Below are 13,949 nucleotides of genomic sequence, written 5' to 3'. Positions count from 1 at the left end.
ACAAAATGTCATTGTCAAAGATGTACTTGATGCAATGGTGTTGCTGATTGTATCACTTGGGCTAAGGTGTGGTTATTGATCTAGTCAATGAACCTTCCTAGTATAAGGAAAATGAGATAGCCTTAGAGTCATTAGAGACTCAAAACTTAAAGACCAGCTATATCTGGAAGACACCTCTGAGATGCAATCATTTCATAAGGGTTCTAATTACAAGCAACAAAGATACCTACAATAAGCAATTTCAAACTATCAACCCAGGACTTAAACCAAGGATGGTACCAAAAACAAAAATGAGAAGACATTTAAGCAAGGCACAAACTCAGACTTCCACCCTACCAAGGGTAAATCCTGGGGGGAAATGAGATAGAAAAGTCCCATAACCAACCACCTGGATACGCTGAACTGATAGCACAGAAAGTAACAAAACAGATGAGGCTCTAGGAAAATTCAAAGCAGAAATAATCTCCCAGATATCTACAGAGATGGTGAGCAGTGAAAGACATGATTAGAGGATCTAAAACAGAAACAGATAAAAAAAATAGATGAGCTCAGAAACATGCTGGAAGCCATGAATACCCAGCATAAGAAAGAAATGGAAACCATGATCGCACAACATAAGAAATGGAATCCATGAAACAGATTCAAACAGATATTCAGGAGATCAAAAACTCCACTGAAAGTATCCACAGCAGATTAAGGGAATCTGAAGATAGAATATCACATATAGAAGAAAGAATCGCGGTTAGAGATCATGAAAATAGAGATTTCTTAAAAAATAGTAAGGGATCACGAGAAATCAATATAACTGCTAGACGATGCAAAGAAGAATAACATACGACTGATAGGAGTCCATGAAAAATCAGGAGAAAGCACAATTGACACAAAAATCAAGCAATATAAAACAGTAAACACAATGACCTAAGATTCTGAATATAATTTCATTTTAAGACCTATATGTGTTCAAAGAAAATAAAAGCTAATGTAAAAATATTTAAATACTGAATTATCTTTTAAAATTGATTTTCATTTTAATTTCAGAGGATAGAGGAAAAGACAGCCTTAACAGACCATTAAAAATAAAATCTACTTCACAAAATCATTGCCTTTAAAGGAGAGTTCTCAGATATTTTGCCAATATATAATTATATACAAATTATGAGCATTTCAATTTAATTCTTCTATAGAAACTTTGTCAAATAGATCCTGGCTTGTGTAAAGTCATTTAAATGTACACATAACACAGTTAATTTTCACTTTGTTAGGGGTACCCATAGAACTCAATCCCTGAAGGTGAAGCTGTTCACATTATTATTCCAAATATTTGACAGAATTTGACAAGTGAAAAAGACATAAAAGTATCTCAAAAGTCCATACTGTATCAAAAAGCAAACTGAGAAATCAGTAAGTCTCCTCTTTCAATGGCAAATCTGAGGCCCATGTAGGTTATACCATTGACTATAAGCATTTTCTCATAAATATCTAGGTTGTGATGGTTTGAGTTGTTGTTTCAGGATTTGTTGTTGTTCTCTTATTTTGTTTTACTTTCATATAATTACATTGTAGTCTCTTCAGGTTTCTGAACTCTTTTCCTTAACATGGATGTAAGCGTTAACTGCCTCCACTGCCAGTATACTACCTTCTCTCTTTGAAAGAATATGTCCAATAAGAATTAAAGGTCAATGACTCCAAAGACTGAAGGCTAATAGAACAAAAAAGAGTTGTAATAAACCTGTTATCTAACACAAGAAAATCTGGACTGATGTTCAAACCACATCAAACTGCATTTTACAAACCAGCATTATCAACAAACAAACCTATCACACATCATACATGCAAATTCAATCATTCCCACACCTTAAAAATCAGTAAAGAAAAACTGGCACTTTAAAAGCAACTAAAATTAACTACAGTGCATTTCAAATTTTTTTCCCCACACTACCATTAAAAACCCTTCATGTCACTATCTAGTATACACATATGTTTATAGAACAAAATGTTATAAAAAACAATTCTCCAACATGTGACACATTCTCATAGCTTCTGTTCTACTCTGTATGTTTTTATTACACTGAGTGAGAACCACAAATGCATTTTATCAATCAACTACTAGGTAACAGCCTGCAGTCTGAAATATGATGGAATGGTAGCTATTTGAGATTGCATTACTGATACAAAACCTCAGAAGGAGTAATTTTCACAAGTAATCGTTCCCCACATATTAATATACACTCAACAAAATTTGCTTGACTGCATTGTGCTGGACATTGGAATAGAAGATTTTGAGATTGTTGATACACAAATGTAATCATAAAATGTGTACTCTGGCAAGTTTTAAGACCCCCAAAATAAAAGATCCACCCCCAAAAATGAGCAACTAAAGTGAACAGACACTTAGAAGTCCAAACAACCAATAATACACAAAAAAAGTACATCATCTCTGGCCATTAGAGAAATGCAAATTAAAAGAACACTGAAATTCCACCCTAGTTCAGAAAGAATGGCCATCATCAAGAAATCAAATAATCACAAATGCTGGTGAGGCTGTGGGGAAGGCTGTGGGAGGTGAAAGGGGTCCTATATTGTTGGTGGGAATGTAAAGTAGTACAATCACTATGAAAATCAGTATGAGATTGCTCAAAAAACTAAAAATAATTCTATATGACCCAACTATTCACTTCTAGGTATCTTCCCTAAAGAGCTAAAGACATCATAGTACAGTGATACATGCACACCAATGTTTATAGCAGCATAACTCATAATCTTGTAGGGACCTATATGTCTATCAAAAGATAAATGGAAAAAGGCAATATGGTAATTATACATACCAAAATACTACTCTGCTACAGAAGGATAAATCTGAGTTATTTGTAGGCAAATGGATGCACCTTCAGACCATAAGGTTAAGTAAAATAAATCAAACATACAAGCTTAAATATCACACAGTTTCTCTCACATGAGAAACCCAACATATAAATAAATTTAAAAAAGAAAACAGATACTAGAAAACAAGGAAATAGATCTTTTGCAAACAGGAAGAGAACCAAGAGATGAATAGAGGAGGGGGGCAGATTAGGGGACATAAATAGAATTAAGATGTGTTATGTACAATATCAACTCCCCATGAAAAATATAATCATTATATATTGCAAACGTGTACTAATAAAAACTGAAATTAAAAAAATAACATTGGATACACAAGAGAAGGAAACAAGTCCATTCACTTACTTATTGTTTCTTCAGTATTTTTTCTCAGATATCTACGAAAATCTGAAAGGGAATATATTTCTATTGCAACTGTTAGTATACCATTTTCTTTTTTCTATTAGATACATGAACTATACTAACCATATTCAATATACATTTATTATCCTCAAAACACTTAGGACCATACCTAGTACACAGGACGTGCTTTTTTTCTCAATTTTTTAAACCAATACCCGAAGGCTGAGAATCCAAATATTAATTTTAAAATCTGATAGTAAATGAAAAGGGTTTCTATCTCCAAGAATCAGGATGAGATACTATAAAACAGATTTTGGTTAACAAAAGTTATTTTGGATACAGCTATCAAAATACCTAAATATCAAAGCAAACTTCTACAAGCCAAAATTCTGCTCTACATATTTTGCAATACTTTTAAAGTTATTTGAGAAAATAAAACTTTACCACAAAAATGAGTCAAATTAAGTCATATTCTACAATAGTTATTAATAAAATCACTACTTTAAAAAAATTAAATTTTACAGCAGCTATTTATTTTTATTTTTCAGGATATTTATGTAATAGCAAAATATTGAACAATAACCTCCCTAATTTTTTTAAAACCAAAGCTAATTTGAACAAATGCCTGTAAACAACTTCTAATCTAATACTTGGAAGATTTTGCTTGTACTATTACAAAGGTATGATAAATTTTATTAAATGGTAAACATAAAACTAATCATTTTAACAAAATAAGCATTTGACACTTGAATATGAAGTTTGTTCTTAATTAAACAGGTCAAAATAAGAAACCTAAAAATCGATTAAACTGTTCCCAATTTCTCAACTTATGATATTACCTGTATCTAGGTATGCCGCTAAACCCTCATACATTCATATGTGGGGCTTTTCAGAAGTGGTTGGACCTAAGGAGTGTGAATATGGATTAAGAGTGTGTGATAATTGGATCAGTCCACTGATTGGTTTAGTACAGTTCTTCTAAGTATGGATAATGGGAAGGCCCCGCCCTGGGTGTGGGTCGCAATAACTCATAGACATATAGCCTGGATAGGATAAAAATCCAGAAGGCTGCTGCTTTGCTGCCTCTTGCCTACTCTGCCATAGACTGTTTCTTCTTTGTGATGCCTTCTGCCATGCTGCCCTGCCTTACAGTCATCCAAGTATGGACTGAAAGCTCTACAAACCAAACCAAAATAAAACTTTCCTCCTTTAACTTGTGGGTGTCAAGTATTTTGTCCCAGCAAAAAGAAAAGTAACTAAGACAATTTACAATGGATTAGACTTTCACTCATTAGTGTAGAAGGTGTTTCTGCTATAGTAACTTGGATTCTCGCTTCAATTTTTCATTAACCCTGAGTGGTTAACTAACATTTTCAGCTCTTTAATAGTTTCCATCAAACTATCAGAGACTTTGTTTTTTGTTGTTTTGTTTTGCTTTGTGTTGTTTTCTTTCCAGTACCAGGGATCCAACTCAGGACCTTGCACTTGCTAGGCAGGCACAGCGCCGCTGAGCCACATCCCCAGCCCTTGTTTTGTTTTTTGAGACAGAGTCTTGCTCTGTAATTCAGGATGGCCTTGAACTCACTATGTAGCCTAGGCTGGCCTCAAACACACAATGATCCTCCTGCTTGAGCCTAAGTCCTCGGACAACAGGCATGCACCACGTCTGGTTCCTCGGACATTATTCTGTAGTGGACAGTATTTTAAGGGGGACAGTATTTAACTCAGCGTTATAAGGCAGCTCAGGTGTGCCATTCAACATCTCAGTTGGGAGAATGACTGAAAATCCACATTAAGTTTCTTGGATACAGATTCACTGTACTATCAAGACATTGTAGACTCTCCATGAAAACAATGGATACTCACAGTCCATTAGGATAGCAATAGAAATTAATCTTTCTTCCACATATCCCAAAGAGAATATCAGGTTCACAGTCAGTGCTCAATATTTTTTTAATCAACAATATTTAAGCACCTACTGTGTGCCAAGTACCATGTCAGACCAGTGATATTTCAAGAAATAAAGTAGACTGCATCACTGAGTTAAAGAGCCTCAAATACTATTGTTCAAATACTCTACTTGACACCAGAAACAAAATAAAAATTCAAAATAAGAACTGACCCAAGGATACAGAGATTTCTCACCTGCTCCATGGAGACAGCACAATACAAAGACCATGGAAGGGGCTGGGGCACTGGGGTGTACTTCAGGAATACAGTGCAAGCTCAGCATGTGTAAGGCACTGCGTTCAATCCCTGGAAATCACCACCACCACCACCAAAAAGAGCTCTGAAGTTGAAATTCATTCGTGATTTCATAATTCACAAAATATAAACCACCTCAAAATTTAAAAACTTGACTTTGCATAAATTAAGAACAACATAAGCCTACTTGCAATTTTTATATGAACCTTTATTATGAGAACACTATTATATAACATATGGTCTAATTCACCACAATCCAACAATGACGGGAAATATTCAGTGTTTGTACTCTTCAGTACAGTAACCACTAGATACATGTGTATATTAAACACTTGAAATGAGGCTAGATCAAATGAGGAACTAGTTGTGTTTTTTTCAACTAATTTAATGTAAATATCTACAACTTCTGCTTCCAGAAAAGAGTCATAGAGACTGCATTTATACTCTCATGTGAAGACAACGTGTATAACATAAAAAATTAAGTAATAATTTATCAGACACTAAAAAATAGGCAACAAAGGACAGTTATCTATCTCTGGGGGAAAAGAAACAAATCAGATGACCCCTACAAATGCCCAAGGTTAGTTTTAAGGTGAGGAAGTGAAAGGGTAATGGAGACTCATGGACTCACTGGGGGGGAAAACATGACATGGACCTCACAGAGCAGGACAGAGAACATTAAAATAAGCATACTTCTTCTGGGGCCGGGGATTTAGCTCAGTGGTTCCAGGGCTTGCCTCGTAAGCACAAGGTCCTGAGTTCAATCCCTGGTACAAAAACAAAAAAATAAGCATGCTTCTGCAGAGCATGAACCCTTGAACCCTGATAAATACATGCACGCAAAGAAACTACCTAAAGTTAAAGAAACAATAACCCTGAAAAGTAAAAGGTAAGAAAAGATAAAACAATTCAAAAGAAAAAAAAGACAAAAGAGCTGGGAGTGGTGGTGCATGCTTATAATCCCAGCAGTGAGGAAGGCTGAGACAGGAGGATCACAAGTTGGGGTCCCATCAGGGCAACCTAAAAAACAGATTCAGTCTCAAAATAAAAAATAATTTGGGGGGCCCCCACTGGGAATAGCTCAGTGATAGAGCGCCCCTGAAAAAATACCCAAATAAAAGATAAAAGGCAAGATAATCATGTCAAGTACTCACATAAGGCCACTAATAAGTGCCTGTTCCTGCAGCCAGATTAAAAAACTTAATGATTTCTGGGGCAGTGAGAGACTATACACAACAGGTTCCCTCAGCAGTATGAATACTGAACCTTAGAATGAGCATTGCTCGAGACACCCAACAAATCCTTAAAAACAAGACAAGAAAGGATCAAGTATTTTCAAAGTAACTTAACTACTCCCTAGAACAAAGCTCTAGACTATTTCTAGTAATATAATATATACAGTATTCAGCAAGATAAAAATTCAAAATTTCTGAAATCAAAAAAACAACCAGGCACACAAAGTACAAACTATAGGAGGAAAGGTAATCAACTAAATTCAATCAGAACTGACACAGATATAAGGATTAACAGGCAAGGACATTAAATCAGTTACAGACTTCACATGTTCAAAAAGTTTAGAGGAAGGGACCAGAGATTTAGCTCAGTGGTTCCGCCACCTGCCTCACAAGCACAAGGTCCTGAGTTCGATCCCCAGTATCAAAAAAAAAAAAAAAAGTTTAGAGAAGGGCTGGGGATTTAGCTCAGTGGTTCTGCCATCTGCCTCGCAAGCACAAGGTCCCGAGTTTGATCCCCGGTACCAAAAAAAAAGTTTAGAGATACAAGATATATAAAGACAAATCAAGCATGTAGAGACGAATGCCACAACGTTTAGTGGGGAAAGTATACAAGACAAGATTAATGACAACTTACATGCTGTAGAAAGAAACGCTAGTAAACTTGAACACACGGGAAAAGAAACCAACCAATATGAAACTGTGGCATTGTGAATTAACATTGTCTTCTGCCCAGTTTTCAGATGGCCCCTGAGAGCGTAACACTGAGCTCAGAGAGCATAACACTGAGTTTCAAAAACCCACCACTTATTTTTCTACTGTAAAGTTGTGCTTTAGTGTAACAGTAGCTGGCTGTGTGTTTCAGTACCTTTTCCTGATGGATACAGGAAGCGATCTCTTTGTATTTACCTACTTGGTATGACGAACGGCAAGGTGTGTGTACATGTGCAAAAGTGTCAAACCGGGATTTGCACCCACATTATGCTCCCTTTAACAGGTTTTGCATATATTTACCTGAGCATCACACAGGGTATAATATACACACTCTACTCTAAGATTTGTTTTTTAAAAAAAGTTTTCTTTTGATTTTTCTGACAAAAGTAGCCCAATGGAGCACGAATAAACATATTTGCAAGTTTTTGAGGTCAAAAGTGAATTATCAGATTACTCATGCATGGATGAAAATGATCCATTATGGTAAAACATACATGTTTTCATAACAGAAGAATGATGTGAGTGGATGATAATAATGACGATGACGACGATGATGATGATGACTGACGTTGGCCATGTGAGCCAAAGTTCCTATGACAGTGAAATGGAGCAAGAATCAATTGATACAGACACAGGGAATGCCGACCTCATAGATTCAGATGATGAAGAAAACATCAATATGACTACATATTTAACTAGGTGAAATGTTGCAAAACGGTCACACAACCAAATGAAATAGTCCAATGTTAGAACTAGGTCTGAAAATATAGCGAGGGTCTTAGCAGGAGTGAAACGTATTGGACAGGATGCCAGCCCTGCCATTCAACGTTGGAAATTGCAGCAACAAAATGCTACAAGATGCTGTCAAATACACAAAGGCTGAAATACAAGTAAATCGTTCTCTATGCACCAATAGCCATATTCAAAAAATGTATTTATTATGACACCTGACTAGCTGAACTGAAAGCATTCATAGGTCTGCTACACTTAGTAAGGATTTCTCATGGCAATCACAGGAATATAAGACTTATGGAAGTGATGGGTCAAAATATAGTATAAAAATTTATCCCCCTGTAGATGCAAAGACTTATTAAGCTTTCAATTCAGAAATTTATTCTGGAACTCAGCCATCAGGTCCTTAGTCATATAGTAATAAACCAAATGATGTTGTAAACAGACTTGTTGCTCCCATCTCTCAAACTAATCTTAATTTGACATTCGACAATTGGTTTACCAGTTTCCAACTGATGTCACATCTGGTAACAGAGCACAAGCTGACCACCGCAGAAACTGTACATAAGAACAAAGCAGAAATTCCAAATAAAACGTTGCAATCAAAACAAAAAATTGTATAATACAATCTTTGGATTTCAGAAAGATTTACATTGCCCTCATACATGGCAAAGAAAAACAAACTGGTACTGCTGATGTCAACATTGCAGCATGATGGAAATATTTATATTGGACAAAATGGAAGCCTGAGATGGAAATTTTCTACAACAAAACAAAAGGTGGAGTAGATGTTGTTGATGAGTCACGCAGCAACTATGATTGTCAGTGGAAACATAAAGTGTTGGCTAATGGTTGTATTTTACTTTACTTTATGTCACATGTGTGACATAAAGTTTGACATTTTACAAAGAAAACAACAAGTGCAAAATACCAAGGAAAAATTTTCTTAAGAGGATTGGGACTGGAACACACAAGAGATCATTCACAGAAGAGGAAAAACAAAATGTTGCTGCCCAGAGAACTATGCAAAAAAAATTGTGGAGCACGCTGGTGAGCTGACAGGTGAACACACAGGCACAGCATCCCAAAGACCTACTACTAAAACAACAGGAAAACCAAAAAGATGTCAACAGTGCCTGACAAGAAAATAAAACGTATGTGCTATTAGTGTATGCAATACTTGTACACAGAATATGCAGTTTTCATGTGTGAAGACTACCTTGGGTGTGACAACAGAAATAAAGATTATTTTTGTTGTGGACTTCTATTGGTATTTTCATTGTAGTTCACATAGGTTTTCATTTCTGATGTTAACTCTTAGGTTTTGTAAACAAGTAAACAGCTGATATGAAAATGTTGATAACTATTCTAAGCAATCATTGCATATTTGATATTTTATTTTATTGATATCTTATTTTCCTGCTAAATGCATGCTGTACAATATACTAGGAAGCTCCTGACAAAACAGGAAGAGAAGAGGTGACAAGAATGGACCTGCCACAGAGGAAAGGAAAGCTAAGCACATGTCCTGTCAGTATAAGCAACATGTGTGCATGCAACATGCGGCTGTCATGTGTGAAGACTGCCATGGATGTGACAACTGAAGCAAAGATTCTTTCTGTGATAGACTTGTTTGTGTTTACATTGTAGTTCACATAGGTTTTTATTTGTGATGTAATCTTTTAGGTTTTGTAAACAAGTACACAGCTCATGTGAAAATGTTGATGTTTATTCCAAACACACAATACATATTAAGAATTTTATACCTTATTTTATTGATATTTTATGTTTCTGTTAACTAAGCATTGTATAATATAATAAGAACCTCCTGACAAAACAGTGAGACCAGCAAGATGTCAAATATGACCTACAAAAAGTTCAGGAAAGCAAAACACATGTGCTATCAGTCTAAGTGATACATGTATATGAAACATGCTGCTGTCATGTGTGAAGAATACCTTAGATGTGATAATTGAAGAAAAGATATTTTGTGTAGAGTGCTATTGTTATTTTCATTGTAGTTTATATAGGAATTTATTTGATTTTCTTTTTTAGACTTTGTACACCAAAAAGCAGTCGATGTTAAAATTTTTTTTTTCTAAGCACTTAATAAATATTAAAAAGGCAATATTTTATTTTTGTGGGTTTTTTCCTGTTAAGTACTCATTGTTTAATATAATAAAACTCATAAAATTAAAATTGATAAATCAAAAGAAATATTCTAAAGAATAAACGTGGATGTTTATGCCCTTTATAACAAAATTAGTGTGATGCTCTGCTGACTGCAATCTTCAAAGTGATCTCTTTTTATATGTTAATGAGAAGGCTAACAGTGAGGACTAGTCAATCTCCCTGGAAGACAGAGGAGGCTAAAGGTTAAATTGATCACCAGTGGTCAATGATTCAACACGTGCGTGATGGGGCTGTAATCTGTAGGTCTTTTTGCTGGATGGCTGGAGCCACGAGTAGTACATGCATGAGTGTACCACTTGTACTACCAGTGCTACAAGTCAAGCCAGCAGGAATGCATTAACCAATCATGCTTCTCTAATGAAGCCTCCAAAGAAACCAACAAAGATTAAGTTCAGATAAACTTCTAGACAGCTAAACACAGAAGATGCTGGAGGGCAGCACAGCACAGAGAGCACAGAAGCTTTGTACTCCTTCCTACATGCCTTGCCCTATCCATCTTTTCATCTGTACCCTTTGCAATATCCTTTAAAGTAAACTGGTGACATTTTCTGAATTCTCTGAGACTCACTACAATAAAGTGGAACTAGAAAGGGGTCATGGGAACCCTAACTTATATCTGGTCATTCCAGATCTCAGGTAAAGCAACCTGGGGCCAGTGATGGACACTGGAAGTAGAGGGCAGCTTTGTGGGACTTGGACCCCTAACTCTTGTGCTCTGATACCATCTCCAGGTAGCCAGCATCAGAACTGAATTAATTAGAGGACATGCAGAGTGTCTGCTACAGAACTGACTGCTTGTTTGATTTGTAAAGAAAAACCCACACACATCTGATATTAAAGAGTGTGTTCAGGGGACTCCTGGGAAGATGGCTGAGTGGTGAGCAGCAGAGAAAGAGATTCTCTGAGATTTGGTGTCCTGACACTGGAACATAGTAGTGCAAGGAGGAGAAGAAGGAATGAAGCAGTTCCCCAGGACCCAGGAAGGATCTAAGGCAAGAACTGAAGTCTGCAGAAAGAGTGATGAGAGAGACTTTAATGAAGAGGAGGGAGGTTAACAAGCAGTGCTCTCTCCCAGAGCTCAGACTCTCCACAAGGGAACGGAAGCCCAAACCTGCAGATGCACAGTGACTACTGACGACCCCAGAGGCCTACACAGAGAAACACACCCATGGAACAGAGCAGTGGATGAACTGGACTGCAGTGGCTGGTGAGTTATCCGGGTTCAGACCTCACCAAGAGAGGGAGACTGGCTGGCAGCCATCTTGGAGAGGGGCCAACTAAGCTCTGAATTCAGAACACCTGTGGGCAGACTTCATCTAGTGGCTCCCAGTGTCTCAGTGCAGGTGCTGAGTTCAAGTTAGCAGGAGGTTAAGAAGTGGAGTTCAAGCTGGCAAGAGACACACAGACTGTTGTGGGCTCAAGGAATCCAGTTCCAGCCTCACAGTCAAAAACCAGTATGAACTTCAGAGGAACTGAAAGGGCAGGCTGGCTGGGATTATCCACTACCCTACCATGAAGCTGCAGCTACCTTGCTGGGATTAATCAATTTGGCTCTAGACTCTGTTTACTCACACTGCCTAACAGTGACAGCAGAAAAACCATGAATTGGACAGTTTTGAGATTTTTTTTCTTTTTTTTCTTTTTCCTCCATTCTACTTGTTTTGTTTACTGTTTTCTTCATTGTCTGAACACAGTTTCTAGTTTTTTGTTGTTGTTCTGTTTTGTTCTTGTTTCCATTTTTTTCTTTTCTCTTTCCCACCTGTCCTCTTCACCAGTTTTCTAAAATTTGTCCTCCAGCCATACTTCTGATCTCTTCCTCCTCTTCTATTTGTTTTTTGCCCCCTAAACCCTTTTAAATCTTCTCCCCTATGGGTAAAAAAGCCATATTAAGGGATAAAATTTGTCATTTTCTAGGCTGTATTTGATGCTATTGTTATTGTTGATTGTACTACTTTAGCCAAGGTGACACAACTGTGCTAATCAGTTGATCCTCCTGGTATATCAGCATTGAGATTGCCTAAGGGTCCAAAAAAAATTTTTTTTAATTATATGCCAGTGCCAAAGAACTGGCAGCTGGGCCAAATAGACAGAAACTTCTCATCCCCAACAAAATTGAAGAGGTAGGATCCTGAAACAGAAAACCCGAAAGCAAGCTACACCTGAAAGACACACATGAGAAGTGGTCGTTTCCTAAGGGTTCTGAATACTAGCAATAAAGCTGCTTGCCATAAGCAATCTACCAGCATCAACTTGGGAATAAAACTTTAAAAAAAAAAAAAAAAAGAAAAGGAGAAGATACTTAAATAAGATGCAACCCCCACAGACTTTCAGCTCACCAAAGGTAAACCCCGGGGGAAATCAAGTGGACAATCTGAACCCACCTCTCTGAAGTGGTAACAGCAGAAATAGTGAAGCAAATGAATGAGGCTCTAGAAAAATTCAAAGCAGAAATAATTTCCCAGATAACTACACAGATGGTGACCAGAATGAAAGATAAGATAAAAAAATAAGAGAAGCTCAGAAACATGATAGCAACCATGGATGCCCAGCACAGGAAAGAAATGGAATCCATGAAACAGATTCAAACGGATATGCAAGAGATTAAAAACTCCACTGAAGGTACACACAGCTGAATGAGCCAATGTGAGGACAGAATATCAGATATAGAAGACAATATTGCACTCAGTGATCATGAAAACAGAGATTTCTTAAAAAGAGCAAGGGACCATGAAAAATCTAGTCAGCAGCTGCTAGATGATGCAAAGAAGGATAACAAAAGATTGCTGGAGTCAATGAAAAAGCAGGAGATAGCACAAATGACATACAAAAAAACTTGTTCTCAGAAGTAATGGCAGAAAACTTCCCAAATAGGGAAAAAGAATTTGACATACAGATAAGTGAGGCACACAGGACTCCAATTAGCCATGATCAAAAAGAATCTTCCTCAAGCATATAACAGTTAAGATTCCAGAAATTCAAAGCAAGGACAGAATATTAAAAGCTGTTAAAGAGAAAATAAACAAATCACCTTTAAAGGAAGGCCCATCTGAATTACAGCAGATTTCTCAACACAAACTTCCAAATCAAGCAGACCTTGGGATGAAGTATTTCAAGCCCTAAAGGAAAACACACTCCAAAAGTATCCTTTAAAATTGATGAATAAGATATTTCCATGACAAAGAATACCTGAAGAAATTTATACCACCAAACCAGCACTCAAAAGTGTTCTGAAGGATATTCTAGAAAGAGATAATAAGGTTACAACTCCATGAACCCCAACAGAATGAATCTACCACACAAGGTAAGAAATTAAACAGAAAAGGAAAGACGAAGCCAACAGCAGGAAAATAACATGACAGAGATGAGACAATACATATCATTTATAACCATCAATGTTAATGGTCTCCATTCACCAATCAAAAGAAACAGACTGGCAGAATGGATCAAGAGGCAAGATCCAACAATATGCTGCATACAAGAAACACAAATTCAAAAACAAATTCACTGATTGAAAGGGATGGAAAACAATATTCCATGCTATGGGAACCTGGAAAGAAGCAGTAGTATTCTATTTGCAGACCAAGTAGATTTAAAGCCAAGGCTGATTAAGAGAGACAAAGAAGGTCACAACAACCTGGTAAAGGTAACAAT

At 36.7% G+C, this 13,949-nt stretch overlaps 1 protein-coding gene across 11 annotated transcripts in view; it reads right to left on the bottom strand.

The window, feature by feature from the left end:
- Tcf12 (transcription factor 12) overlaps positions 1–13,949 on the bottom strand; it is a 384,470-nt gene that overhangs the window by 340,038 nt on the left and 30,483 nt on the right. Inside the window, exon 4 of one of the 11 annotated variants that reach the window (XM_087199160.1) lies at positions 3,226–3,267. The exons of the other annotated variants lie outside the window; for them this stretch is intronic. Coding sequence (XP_087055286.1) covers positions 3,226–3,267 — 42 coding nt within the window. The remainder of the gene's footprint in view (positions 1–3,225; positions 3,268–13,949) is intronic. 11 annotated transcript variants of the gene reach the window in all.

Source organism: Heterocephalus glaber, unplaced genomic scaffold, assembly GCF_053883595.1.
Source record: "Heterocephalus glaber isolate CG9 unplaced genomic scaffold, H.glaber_assembly_v1.0 deba00001689, whole genome shotgun sequence".
NCBI lineage: Eukaryota > Metazoa > Chordata > Mammalia > Rodentia > Bathyergidae > Heterocephalus > Heterocephalus glaber.
Note: the sequence above shows the minus strand (reverse complement) of the source record. Positions and strands in the feature narration are given on the sequence as shown.